General features: G+C 39.4%; 1 protein-coding gene across 4 annotated transcripts in view; it reads right to left on the minus strand.

The window, feature by feature from the left end:
* Positions 1-15,411, minus strand: part of RAI14 (retinoic acid induced 14) — a 95,865-nt gene that overhangs the window by 35,706 nt on the left and 44,748 nt on the right. For all 4 annotated transcript variants that reach the window (XM_042875107.1, XM_042875106.1, XM_042875104.1 and 1 more), the window contains exon 3: positions 2,442-2,572. In XM_042875107.1, coding sequence (XP_042731041.1) covers positions 2,442-2,572 — 131 coding nt within the window. The remainder of the gene's footprint in view (positions 1-2,441; positions 2,573-15,411) is intronic.

Genomic DNA, 15,411 nt, shown 5'->3' on the forward strand with positions numbered 1-15,411 from the left:
TAAAAACACTTTGCGCCTTAAGTGAACAGATAACAAAAAGCTAAACTAATTGATTTTCCTTTTGTGCTTTCAAGCACATTCCAAAGCTGTAATCACATTATGCAAGTTGTTACATAATTGGATCCATCACAGTCTTCCAGTTAGTCACCTTCAGCCTAATTAAATAAACAAATGCATGAATATATACTCACAGGGGATCGATCAATCAATAGACCACTGATTAGCAAAGCTTCCTTCCCAAATAGCATAGCAGACCACTTTCTAAACTAATTAGTGACATCTGAGCATGATTGTATTGAGTTGTCCCAGAAAGATTTCTCCCAATTGCTCTTTCCCAGCATGAGTCTCCCATGCTCCAGAAGAGGTAGCTGACAAATTAGTACCATGCATCTGTGGGACACTGCCAGACTCAGTGCTAGGCTGTAGCTCTGTTTGTCTCTAACCAGAGATCCAAAGGCAGAACAAAACAGCTGTGCTAGGCACCAGGATTCACTGCGCAGATATAAGGCATGGCATCATACTGCAAACACAGGAGTCACAAGCCTATTTGGATGGAAATTGTGGCTGTGCTTCTCATTCTGTATTTAGAAATGTTGCTTAGGCAACCATATTTTGGTTTTAGAGCACACATGTATACAGACACACTAAAAATTAAAGACTCTGAAATTGGGAAAACTGAAACAAGAAACTGCCTGTTAGTAATAAGCCATACTAGAGAACAGTTCTGGATCACAGCATTCTTTGGTAGCTGTGTCTCTCCATATCAGCGTCATGGCTTCCATACCTGTCTGTCGCTATCTTTCAGAACTGAAGAAGAAATAATTCCAGCAGGTCTGCTGATTTTCTCAAAGCACTGGAAACAGAATGAGAGCTGACAAGCTGTATTTCTGTATCACAACAATGGTATTTTTTGCATTCTCTCAAGTTGTTTTTTTTTTAAACCATTACATAGAAATACTTTAAAAGTAACTGATAATCAGCTCAGCTGATACTAAATTAGTAAAATTTTTACAGCCTTAATTCATATTTCTAAACTAAAATTAAATCTAATTATATATCAAAATATTAAAATTAACAGTATATGTATCTGCATAATTAATAGCTGCATAATTAATAGAAATAAATAGTTGACTTCTTGATTTGCAGCTACAAAGAAAAGTAAATTTTGAAGTGTGTTTCTGTAAACATGAAAGCCATTGCACCAAATCCCTACAGTTACAATCTCAGTATTAAGAGTCAAAAGGCTTGTGTATATTTATTGATAATTTCAGTCTTGCTTGGCTTCCTAGAAGAAAAATCAGTATCAAATTATATATGAAACTCGCAAAATATCGGTGTTACATTGGACACAGTACAGCTTAGGACTTCAGCACCAAGGTTTCCCTGACTAGAAAAAAGACAAAATGGTAAATATGTCTTTATTTCAGAAGACTTGAAAGAAGTCATGCTCTGATTATGTCTTTTTCAAAAGAAAAATGCACACATGCAACTTTTAAAATTAAAATCATACTGTGTGTGGAGAAAGGCCACTTAAAGTAATTAAGAGAATGTGGACTTTTGCGGTAAGAAGCTGCAGATCATTATGAGTTGCTGCCATCATTTAGTTTCCTCAGATGCAGAACAGAAATAACACAGATGTAGAAAACTCAAAACAGATCAAGCAAGAAACAGAATATGACTCAATAAATAATGCAAAGGTAATCCATTAGAACTTATTATTTGTTATAAACTGCCTCATTCTGTCTATCCTAAGACTAGAAATTGCTTTCCTTTTTCTCCATCTATGCAGAATTTTTGAAGGCTTTGGTTTTCTCATGGGAAGCCTATTTTACACTTAGTTAATAATCTCCCAGTCCCTTAAGAAAGCTTAAAGATAACAATGCCATGTTGTAACTTTCTTACTGGAATTTTTTATCTCTCACAGTTAAGACTGTTCATCAGAGAACAAGAGGAAGAATAGAAGAAAATAATACACTGAGTCTCAATGAAAAATACACTGAGACTGTTCACACAAAACTTTCATTGCCAAATTTCAATCAATACAAGGAACAGTTGCACAAGTCATTAGTATCTGCAAGATTTTAAAAGCCCATCACAAAAACTTCAATTCAAACTAAACCATTAGACAGAAAAATTATCTTCACTTCTATGTCATTAAGATAATGCTCACAGGAAAAAAATAGACCCAACGATTAATGCCTTTTGGAGTGTGCAATCTGTATAGTGTCATGAAATTCCCAAGTCTCAAAATCCTCTGTACCAAAATAGGATCAATCTGTCCAGCAGATGAGCTTCAGTTTAGTTCAATAGGTTTCTCATTAAGAAATGGCACCTTTGTTTTCAGGATGGTTTCTGGTTTTTCATTCTTAGAAGTGGCATGCACATCCAAGGCTACTTTTCCCCACTATCATGTTTAAATCACAAATTTAAGTTAGACTTACGCTGTTTTCCCCTCACTATCTTGTTTGGTGGCACTGGCTCCCTTTTTACCCAGCAACGAAGCCACTTTTTCAGGATCACCATTCTCCACTGCCTGCAGTAGCCGATCATCATTCTTATTCCACTCATTAGTCTGCAGTAAAAGGAGAAAGAAACATTATTAGTAATAGCACTCTGCACAGGCTTCCTGGAATGATCTTGCACATATTCAGTACCAATGAAACTCAGTCAAAAGCTTAAAGAACTTGCAGATAAAGCTGCATTAAATAAAGTTGCAACCTGTGTAGCATAAACTCCTAAGTAGTCAAATGTTCAAGCCAGGACCTAAGTCACCACCAAAGATGACCTCTGACACGGAAACACTGTAGAAGAGTAGTGCAGATGTTGCTCCTACTCTATTTGAAGGAGTTCTCCATAGTTTGTCTAGTCTTGCTTTCTATTTTGGAGCTGTACTTACCCCCTGAGATCTTCATCACACACATCAGACGGATAAGCAATGAGCTATCTCAGCTGATTCACATCCCACCCTACAAACATAGGCCAGACAAAACTTTACATATTTCAGGTCTTTCCTATTGTCTCACTTCATGAAGCATAACAGGTCAAGAGACTTACCTTTGTTGGCTGTAACTAATTCTACTGAGCTTTTAACCCCCATGCCTGCCTTTAAGACAAAGGGATCAAGCTACAACAGACAGTACATCCATAGTACTACTGAAAGCAAAAGACAAGCACCTTACATTTAAACCTTTCCAAAGAGAGTTCACTAATATCCCTTTGGAGATTCTGATTGCCTGTATCAGTGAAAAGACACTACTTCCTAATGTGATTGATGATGCCCCCTATGATTCCAGGCTCTCAGGACACAGTGTTTTTCTTCTACCAGATCTGTAACCAGAATCCAGGAAGTTACTAAGAATACAAAGTAACCTTTTATATCCCATGTAAGCACAGCAAAATAATAAAGCTCAGGAAAAGTTTCAGCTACTCTTTCTACACTGGGCTAACAACAAGGCACAGCCTTCAGGAAGAACATCTGATGCATATGCAATTAAAAGCTGCTGTTGGCTTAGCACTGCATCCTGCTACACTCAGTGAAGTACCTTCAACAGATTACAGTCTTCTCTGACATCAGTTAGCTCATCTCCAGCATGACTATCTGTTAGTCAGTACAGGACTTTTGCACAAACAACTTTGGCAAAGACTGAAATCATATTAATATGCTCCTTGAGAAATATTCAGCTTAAAGAGCACTTTGTTCTAACACTTCATAGAGATATTTTTTTTTTGCCACTAGCTGAACAAAATGTTCAATACTCTGCCGTCTGGACTTGTGAGAAAAAATGTATGAGCTGCACACTGGTACAAATCAGCTCTGCAGGCTCTGCACTCTCTCAAAAGTAGAAGGGAAGAAAAGTGTTGCTATCTATTTAAAAGCGAAACAAATGAAGATATAGATTATTATTTTTTTTTTAACAGAAAACAAACTAAAAAAAAAACAGCAACACAACTCTAATGTGAGAGTACAGTCCAGGCAAGAAAGTAGACAGGAGATGACAGAGCAACACCTGGAACCAGGAATATGAATGGTTGCCCTGTCAAAGCAAGTGGCATGCAAAAGACTAAGAACAACTGCAGGCTTATGATGCTGTTGTGACTGGTGGGTAACTGCATCAAGCAGGTTATATGCTTTGTTCTTACACCACTGGAATAGATATCTGTAGATTGCAGAGCAATAGTTTTGTCTGCAAAAAATGATGTTTCCCCTAGCAATACTTAGACTCCATGGCAATGAATACCCTCTCAAGCAGCAGGCTCCACCTAAAATGAAACACTGCATATTCTTCAGTTAGGAATTTTTATCCTTTTAAAGAGAGCCTACTATCAAAAACAGATGTAAAGGAAAAAATATCTTCTTGGTAAATAAAGTGTTTTAAAATTAACAGTTTGACAACATGTTGTGCCTTCTGTTTTGGTACTTACTCCTGATTCTGTGAGTTTTTTATTATGCAGTCAGATAAGATATTTAAATACAAGATGTTTATTGAATTCCCTGATGACTGCAAAGCATTAGTACCACCTAAATCCCACACCTTTTTTTCCCCTTAGTCTTCAGAAAGGAGGAGATAGCAGGTAACTGATAACCCTAACTTAGGTCAGAATCCCTTGTATCTGTGAATTAAACAGTCAGACACACAAGATGTTAGGCAAAGCAGTTTCTCATGAAGACCCTGAAAAGCTCAGGTCTGCCAGCTCCATCTCAGCACCAAAGAACAGCCACCAATGTCCATTTCATTATTTTTTTTTGCAGTGCTGATAATTCTTTTCCCTATTTAGAGGAAAGCCAGGGAGACTAGAGACTAAAACAGGAAAATATGTAATTTTGGACCTTTGTTTTCAAGGTGCTAATTCTACACCTAATTAGTACCTCTTCTTCTAAACACTATGTCTGAGATTTGCTGAAGAAATAACCAGTCTTACAGGTTGTCAAATACTTAACCCAACTGTACTTTTTTCAATTATATGTTCTCAGATATCCTCAGTAATGCTATAACATCTTTAATCCTATCATATCAGCCCTTTTGTTTTGCTACTGAAAGACAAAAGAACACAGTTTCCCTTTGTCGGTGTGTAACAGCCTCATTTAAAAAATTAAAATAGCTGTATTCTCTGTAAGACTCTTAAAAGATGAAAGACCCAGTTCTTTTCAAGCTATCTGAGAATTATACACATTTAACTACAATGCAAGTTACACAAATCTATTTAGAGACCTTTTTTTTCATTTGCAAAATAGAATGGGGAGACAATTGTCCAAATAGGAGAAAAAAAAAAAAAGAAAAAAGAAACTATGCAGGTATCAACTGTTGCTTAAGTATTTTTCTAATATAACTTTTTCAGGATCACCATTCTCCACTGCCTGCACTAGCTGATCATCATTTCTCTACTACATTCCACAGCAGCCTTGCACAATGCATTCCAGAAGTTAAAGGGACAACTAATACATAAATGGCATACAACAGACTCTGAAAAATACCGACTCCTGTAGGAAATTTTAGCTCTATTATCCATCCTCTTCGAGACAAAAAATATCTGGAAGTAACAATATACTCTCAGAAAAACACTGCACCCATAGCTGGAAGCAACTTGGAGAAATTTAAGTCAGTGAGGGTTTCATAGCAACTCATGTAATCAAAAACTGCAAAACCACTGGTGCACAGAGTAGATCAGAAAGTAGAGATACCTGATCAGAGGCAATGACTGTTGCATTTTCAACATTTTTGGGGTCTCATACAATATTAGCCTGTTTCTGATCCCACAAAATATGGTTATCATGAAATGTCCACAAAAGACTTAAGTGGTAATTTACCATAGAATGCTTTAGGTTGGAAAGGACATTTAACCTAGTTCCAACCCCCTGCCATAGGCAGGGACACCTCCCTCCACACCAGGTTGCTCACAGCCCTGTCCAACTGGCCTTGAATGTCTCCAGGGAGTGGCCATCCACAACCTCACTGGGCAACCCGCTCCAGTGTCTCATTGCCTTCACAATAAAGAATTTCTTCCTAATATCTAGTCTAAATCTACCCTCTTCCAGTTTAAAGCCATTTCCTCCCCTCCTGTCGCTACATGCCCTGATAAAAAGTCCTGCCCCAGCTCTCCTGTAGACCCCTTTAGGTACTGGAAGGCCATTACAACATCTGCCCAGACTCTTCTCTAGGCTGAAATGCCCCAGCTCTTTCAGCCTGTCCTCATAGTGGAGGTGCTCCAGCCCTCTGATCATCTTTGTGGCCCTCTTCTGGACCTGCTCCAACAGCTCCATGTCCTTCTCGTGTTGCAGCCCCCAGAACTGGGCACAGGACTCCTGTTGGGGTCTCATGAGAGCAGAGGGGCAGAATCACCTTCCTCAACCTGCTGGTTACACTTCTCATGATGCAATCCAGGATATGGTTGGCCTTCTGGGCTGCAAGCACACACTGCCAGCTTACATTGAGTGTTTCATCAACCAACAACCCCAAATCCTTCTTCTCAGAGCTGCTCTCTTCCCAACCTGTATCTGTGCTTTCAACTGCCCCAAGCCAGGCACAGGACCTTGGACATGGCCTTGATGAACTTCATGAGGTTGGCACAGGCCCAAATCTCAAGCATGCTCAGGACCTTCTGGATAGCATCTCTGCTCATGTCAACTGCACCATTCAGCTTTGTGCAGGGCAGTGCAAAACATGGAAACTCCTAGCTGCTGCTGCTACTGCTCAGTAAACATCTGAAAAAGGCACCTCGAGCTATCATTTATCATGCAGCAGCATCATTTGTTTGTCTTGGACAGCATGGACATGAGAGATGCTCTCCATAGCCAAGAGTATCGAAGGACAGAGGTAGTCTGTAGGTGATGTAACTAGAGTCCTTAAGTTCTTAAGCCTTCTGCAATAAGCTTTTGCCACTGCAGTCCCACAAGCCATCCTACACCACTTATCTAGGAAGCCCAAACATTTCTCAAAGGCAATTTTCTTCAGCTGCCCGTGCCACACATGCTGCCTCCTCTATCACAAGGTTCATTGTTGATTCCTTGCTTTATCTACACCCACTACAAAACTACATTCCAGCCAGGCAGCATAGCATCATCCACCAAATAGCCCTTCAGAAGCTTCAGTTACGTCACTTACTTCTTCAATGTAGTATAAATTAATGTTTCCTGTTACAACAGAGATGCTTAGTCATGCATTCATAGAATAACAGAATGGCTTAGTTTGGAAGGGACATTACAGACTATCTAGTTCCAAATCCCTGTCATGGGTAGAGTTGCCTTCCACCAGTGTAAGCTGCCCAGGGTCCCACTCAAGCTGGCCTTGAAGGCCTTCAGGGGTGGAGCATCCAAAACCTCCCTGGGGAACCTATGCCAGTGCTTCACCACTCTCTGAGTAAAGAATTTCCTCCCAGTATCTAACCTAGATCCCCCTCTTTTAGTTTAAAGCCCTTCCCTCTTGTCCTATCACTATCTGTCTCCTGTTCATAAGCTCCTAATAAGTACTGGAAGGCTGCAATGAGGTCTTCCTGGAGTCTTCTCCAAGCTAAATAAGCTTAGCTCCCTGAACCTTCCTTTATAGAAGAGGTGCTCCTGCTCTCTGAGCATCTTTATCACCTCCTCTGGACCTGGTCCAGCAGCTCCATATCCTTCTTGTGCTGGGGGCCTGGGGTACTTCATTACTGCAGCTGGGGCCTCACAAGGGCAGAGCAGAGGGGGACAATCACCTCCCTATCCCTGCTGACACCCTGCTGTTAATGCAACCCGAGACACTATTGGCCTTCCAGGCTGCAAACACACACTGCTGGCTCCTGTCCAGTTTCAAAGAACCCCCAAATCCTTCTCTGCAGGGCTGATCTCAAGGAGCTCTTCTCCCAGTCTGTGCACATATCTGGGATTGCCCTGACCCAGGTGCAACACCTTGCACTCGGCCTTGTTGAACCTCATTCAGTGCTCATAAACCCACTTTTGAACCTGTCCCAGTCCCTCTGCATGGCATCTGTTTCTTTATTATGTCAACTGTAACATTCAAATTGGTGTTATCTGCAAGTTTGATGAGGGTGCACTTGATTCCACCATGCAGGTCATTGATAAATATGTTGAAGTGAGCAAATGCACATAGGCACAAGCTAAATGTTAACACAGAACAGCAGTAGCATCTTCTGAATATCTCTTGAGCATAGTGTTAGAGCAACAAAACTGTCAGACTCAAGCAGTTAAATAGATGCAGTTTGTTAGAAATAAAGCCAAAGGATGTTTTGTTTGTGTTTTTTAAAGTGTTGCAAATTGGCAAATTAGTCAATTGAGCAACTGGGACAGTATGGTACACCATGACATATGCAGATTAAAAACAACACAACGAGCAGCTCAGTATTAAAGGCAAATACTTCCACGTAGAATCCCCATGGAAAAGATCATACATGTGAGCTTTCTTTATCCCTTCCTCAACAAGAACAAGACAAAGTTCCCAGTTAACATTCTGCAATAATAATGGCTTATAAAAACATGCAAATGAGACATATTTCAGCTTCATATAGCAGAATTAGTACCTTACATTGCACATTTCCACTTTATTTTTTTAAACATCAGTGTGCTGTTAAATTTAGGTCATGATTAGATTCATTGGATATGAAGAGAAATGAATAGTGATCAATGCTCAAAAAGTGCATGCTTTTGGATGAAAGGAAATTTTCTGTCTTGCCAACAAATAGGCAATCTGTTTCTACTAACAAGAGTGCATTTATATAAGGGAGTAGATAATCCACCCCCCTCCTACAGCCCTAACTGTAACACTGACAGAAGCCAAAATTTTCCATGTTTAAACATTTAGGAACCTGAGAAAGAAGTCTGCAGGACAGAGCTAGCCAAGTTCAGGAGGGAAAGCCACTCCTTCATACAGCACTGTCAGGCTGAGGTTTGGGGAGTGAGGAAGAAGGCGGGGGAGACTGGCTGACTGCTTTATGATTACTCATTAAAAAGGACATGGTACCAGAGCCAAAAGCAAAGCGTACACAGTACCTTCATCAACAATTTTCAGGATAGGAGTAACTGTCCTGGCTGCAGCTCCATCAGCCACAGACAGAGAAGTTACTTCCTCTGCAAACCCAGGAATTGTAAGTATCTTGCAGTCATATAATCTAACAGTTACTGTATGGTGCTGGAATTGCGTTAAAAATCTTTTGCCACTGTGATCACATTCAATATGCTTACATGGCAAATTGTTTTGAGTCCAGAGATAAATCTTCATATTAGAACTTACTTTTTGTAGTTAAATATTGCACTAACTATTCTGAGCATTGTTTTTGTTTCTCAGACAAAATGAACATTTTCGCTTCCAGATGAGAAGTTTAAGAATTTAAAAAATGTTTAAGAAAGATACTTTCTTATTTTCCATGATGATCACATCACAATATTAATTCTCAGTTATCTAAGATTAGCAGTAAATGCCACGCAAGCAACAACAACATATAACAAGAGGTGACAGTTCTACTTAGCACTTGTACACAGTGTTTCCCATGTGCAACGACCTGAGCAAACATTAATTGGACAACAACTGTGTTTCTTTATCTTTGGCATGCAGCCTACAGGAGATGATTTAAGTGACCTTGCATTGTTACAAACCTATTGGAGACAGAGTTATGTTATCTCCACTGAAATCAGAACTGCAGGGAAGCTGAGTAGCAAATTGAAATTCCTGGTAACTTCAAACTCAGCAACTTGCTGTCTGAAAAGGAAAGGAATACTTAAAAATCAGCGTCACAATTGCATGGCAAAGACCCTGAACACTGCATCACAAGGTCATCCACAAAAGTCAGCATGTGCTGGATTTCCCAAGAGGTCCTAAGAACAATGCTATTGTAGGGAATGCATTCACTGTACAAAACATCTCTCAAAGTTAAAACAACAGACGACGGCTTTTGTCTAAAGAATGCCTTATCTGAAAACATTCAACCCAGGACTCAGTGGTAAGTGGTTAAGTTATCTAAACTTGCCCCTGTCCTCCATTCCCAAGACTGAATTGGCCAGAAACAAACACGCATGATGTGAGTGAAAATCTCCCTTGCAGAATGGCAAGATTTTCTGAACTTATCAACAACAGCTTGTCCAAAACTATGGCAGCAGCTCCCAGGACATTCAGAGCTTAGTAGACTCCAGAAGCTACAACCTCCAAGAACCCTGCCAGTTGCTGGGGAACCAGCAATTTCCTAGATACTTTTCAGAATCTGCCCAGGTGCTTCATTAGTCACCAAAGCTACTGCAAGCTAGCTAATCTTTGCTGCACCACGCCCCACCAAAGCAGTGCCCTGCCTGCTGTGCCAAAAGACGCTGTGTTCATTAACTTTACCACAAATAATGTCTTGATCTCTAATTATGTTATCAAACAGGCAAAGTGTAACAAAGGCCTTGAAGGTAACTCATCGTGATATTATCTGTATATTAATAGTTGCCATATCAGAAAGTCTTTTCCAGCTTCTTTTGGCTAATCATTTTCCCTACCTGAGATGACTGATTGCTAGTAACATTCAATTATATCTATATAGCAAAAGAAACATTTGCAGTTCACGGAGCTTACACAAGCATTTATTTACAAGTGGAAACACTGTAGCAAGTAGTTTGTGAACTTCAATCACAGTTTTAAGGATTCGAGCTACAATGCATTCAGATAACAATTCTAACTGTTCTTATCTTGAAATTATTATGTAAATGTTACTAAACCAAAATGAAAATAATAGACTTGTGTTTACCTGTTTACTGTTGAGCATGTCAGCCCTTTAAAAAAAATAAAATAAAAACACCCAATAAATCAGAACATAGGCTTAAAAAAAAACCCTGAAAACCTACACAAAAAACCCTACCTCCTTAGTTGTTAGCCTAGGACCGCAGAGAATCCTCAGGTTTTTCTTATACTAATTATACACTTTACACAATATACACTATACATTATATACTTATAATAATTTATTACTATTATTATAAATAGAACTGATCTACAGCACGACAGGCCTGAAGAAAACTGCTTTCTAATGAAGTTTTAAGACTGAAGAACTACTGAATTAACAGATTTTTACCTGGTTTCAAGATCAAACTGCAACTCATATAAAGGACATTTAACCCTTCAAGTCCTCAGGACTTCTGTTATACAACTGCTTTGTGTTCAGTTGGAATAAAGAAACTGTGAGATTTGAAATTGGTTAGACAATCTAATCTCACTTTTTATCTGTTAAGTATTTTTCAGTGATAAACAGGCTGAAGGGTACAGGGACACTGCCAACTATCTGCAAGCAAAGCTTGTTTATTTAGCTATTACCTGACTATCTTCCATTCTGCGATACTGTGTTAGATACAATGGACTCTGAGGATCAGTGTGTGCCTAATGACCAAGACATAGTTCTAAACTCCATGTTCTTATCACCATCTCAACTCCAGACAGTGAGCTTCAAACATACAATGCTGTACATATACTACTTCCTCAGCAGACCATTCTCAAAAATCAGCACCGGTTATTTTCTGGAATAAGCATCTAAGCTCACTCTATCTACTCAGATCTTCAGAAACATTTTCCAGTTTTTGCTGACTAGTGAATTCAGTTAGAGACCACAGGTTCTTGATGGATACTCTTGCTTTCAGACAAGCAAAAGGACATCCACCTGTGCTGAAACACGATCAACTGCAACATTACCTCACTTCCTAGGACTGGCACTTTGCTGACAAATGACTCCATGTTTTCTCCTGCCTACTTCCAAACCTTCCCAATTTTTGCTCATATTCTACTTCTGCATAAAGTTGGCTTTCATTAATTTCAGGGCTATTGCCCTTTTTTCCTCCCCATTATTCTGTAAATAGAATAATGGAACAGAGAGACAAAGGCCAAATTATGAAGTCTGAAGACAAGAAAAATAAATGCCTCCAGCATCAAGCAGAATTGCTCCAAGTCAGGAATCACACACATTGATTAATATTACTACTCCTGTAAGGTACAAGTCACTAGAGCACCTTGTTTTTAATCTTACAAATGTCTACCTTATAGCAACAGCTCATAATGAAGGTTGTTTCCATTTTGCTTTGTTCTGTCTTTCTGCTAACCAAACTTGAGTAGATTACCTGACAAAATTCCACCATCTTAATATTATCTGTAAGCATCAGAAAACGTCTTGGATGGCTGCTTTTCAAAGCACACTCACACTCTTTTTGATACTTACTAAGCTCCTACGAAGCAAAAAAATTTCATAATTCCTAACAAAACCTGTGCTAAAAATCTCAAAACTGTTCAGGGTAGATAAACAGTTTATTTACATTTGAATTGATCCCTCTTGTAATGACTTATCCACCGTACTGGGTTATAGCCTCATAGTTTGAAACACATGACATTGCCAAACTAAACACAGTGCATACATAGAGACTAATCCCTATGGCAAAAAATTATTTTGTTTGGAGTTTTTTAAGGGCTCAACTCAGTCTCTGAAAGTACATCACGACTGAAAAAGAAAGCAAAAATGTTTCACTATCTGTCTGATTTTCAACAAACTAGTGACATATATTTGTGTCATGGACTGACCTGTAGATCTAAAATTTGGTGGGTCTCAAAAATTCAATATTAAAGTAGCAGGCCAAGCTTATCTGTATTAACTTGCATCGGTGAGCAAGACAATTGAAGAGACATTTAGGCATATACCTAAAACTCATTACCAGTAAGACTCAAACATTTCAAAGGAAAGCTTTGTTTTGCATGAAATTTAACTTCAGCAGACAGAGAAGAAGAGCATGAAAGATTTCACAGCACCACATCTTCCAACGTTTTTTATTCTCAGTAACACACGCATAGACAATCAAACATGGTTTTCCACATCCAATTCTCTGTATGCACATCAACTTCCCAAGTATGGCAGGAACCTTATGTAAAAGGATGAAAGAATAAGCAAGCACTCGCACTACCTTCTTCCCTCAAGTCTGAACGAATCACAGAGTTACCAAGGTTGGAAAAGACCTCCAAGATCATCCACCTACCACCAATATTTCCCCAATAAACAATGAGCCTTCGCACGACATCTAAGTGTCTCTTCAACACCTCCCTGGGCAGTCCACTGTAGTGCCTGAAAACTCTTTTGGAGAAGAAATTTCTCCTAATACTGAACCAACCCGAACCTACCCTGGCACAACTTGAAGCCATTTGTTCTAGTCCTGTTGCTACTTACATGGGAGAAGAGGCCAACCTCCACCCTACCAAAACCTCCTTTCAGGTAGCTGTAGAGAGCTCTAAGTCTCCCCTGAACCTCCTTTTTATCCAGACTAAACTATTCCAGTTCCCTCAGACTCTTCTCGTAAGACTTGTGCTCAAGAACCCTCACCAGCTCCACTTCCCTTCTCTGGACACACTCCAGGGCCTTGATGTCTTTCTTGTAGTGAGGGGCCCAAAACTGAAAACAGTACTCAAGGTGCTCCTCAGAGAGGGATGATCACCTCCCTCCTCCTGCTGGCAACACTATGTCTGATAGAAGCCAGGATGCCATTGGCTTTCTTGGCAACCTGAGCACGCTTCTAGATCATGTTTAGCTGAGAGTAAACCAACACCTTCTGGGTCCATTTTTTCCATAAAGAAGAAACAGCTCATCTGCCGTAAGAGCCCATTCTCTATAGAAGTGAATAATGTATCACATGCCCTTTATGCAGATTTTCTGTCTGCCATGCACAGATGACCTCATCCTTCATCCCATCAGGGCTGCAGCTATCAAACTATCCTTCAGGCAGCCTGTGGAAACTCAGCTATTTGCCCCAGGGTATTGGGAAGTTTAACTCTTGTCAGTTCAGTGATCAAGCCATATGCTGCCTGTCACAACTACCCCAGCTCAGTATTAATGGACTAGCCTACACGTAAGGAACCCACAATTCTCATCTAAGTATTCTTATCTAAGTGCAATTTACTTGAGCACTAACACTATCATGCTCTTGCCCATTTGGACAACCTCCATCTCACCAGACACTTTAGGATTATTCACACAAACAATAGAACTCATAATTCTGTGCGTTATTTTTTGTTAAAAAGCATTCATTCAGCTCTTATTAATTATTCCTAAACCAAATTATACTTGTGTGCCACAAACTATTTACTGTTAGCAGAGATTAGGGCTAGCAATGGTTTGACTGTGCAGTCTTGATGCAGTGAGGAACACCGCTGCTGCTACATTACGGAATTCTCCCAGGGCTGCCTGTCTTAAATTGTGATCTCTTCAAAAGCTCCATGCACAGTTTCTGGATTAAGAGAGTTCAGCTAAACTACCTGGAAACTGTTATCTTTCCAGTACCAAGTCACAAAGAACTAAAAAACTACAATGAAAAAATGCTGAAAGTACAAAATCCTGAAAGGCAGCACAGTCGCAGCATTTCTGTAGAGACAGAGCACACAGTCCCATGTAAAGTAAGTGGGGCTGCTGTGCTATTAGCCCCTTTCCCATTATAAAAAACATCCCTGTTACGGCTGGAACCTCTTTGTCACAGCCCACAGAGGTACTGAAATGAGGAAAAAAAGAAAGTACAGTAATAATGTATATCTCATTAAACAGTCCCTTAAAGCCATTGTTCTGCTTTGATGCTTATGAGTGGTCTGACAAATACTTCCAAATATTCACACTCCCTGTTACATCCTGTTTACATACTTTTCAAAAATTGAGACTGCGTACCAACGCTATGCTGGATTCTGCAGAGAGCAGCTAATACAATAACCATGAATAAACAACTGCTGAATTTTGACTACTCCCAGGAGCAAATGACCACCTGAGAGTTAAATTCATGTTTTTCAATAACTTATGTGACAAGGTGAAGAGAGAGAGATCAAAGATTTTTAATAGGTTTTAAGACTGTGAGGAAGAAGAGATACATCCTAAGAGTTTCGTGGGTCATGACAAAAATGCAAAGAAAGTATATTTTTTAAGAATCTGCATTATACACATTTGAGATTCCTTCCATCTCACAAGACATTAAAAGCCAGATTAACCTACAATATGAGCATCTTTTTTGTACCCCCTAACAGCATCTTTAACATATTCAATTAATAATTGCAAATTGTATAAATAAGCTGAAAATTGGGTGTTCTCATTGCCAGAAACAGCAGAAGGTTTCCAAATTTTATGGGTTAAGAGGCCAATAAATTTAACTGCCTTTTGAAGATGCTAGTATAATCCTTCCAAAACTGAAGAGAACAGATGACTCAACCATATGGCTAAGTTCCACTAAAATTCTGTCCCGTAACCATAAAATATGATGTAATCTAGTTTGGTCCCAGGGGCAGGAAAGGCATTAGACATATGTGACATGCATAAGCATTCTCTGGATCCATCTGGCTAGCTATTTCTGAAAGGTTTTTTCAGAAGTCTCCAACATAAATACTTCCAAGTCTTCTCTTGAAGATTCTTGAAACGAAATAGGCATTGCTCCTCAAGTCTGAATTAATGCATCAA

This window comes from Lagopus leucura, unplaced genomic scaffold, assembly GCF_019238085.1.
Source record: "Lagopus leucura isolate 7727_CA_CO unplaced genomic scaffold, USGS_WTPT01 Super-Scaffold_100014, whole genome shotgun sequence".
NCBI classification, from domain to species: Eukaryota; Metazoa; Chordata; class Aves; order Galliformes; family Phasianidae; genus Lagopus; species Lagopus leucura.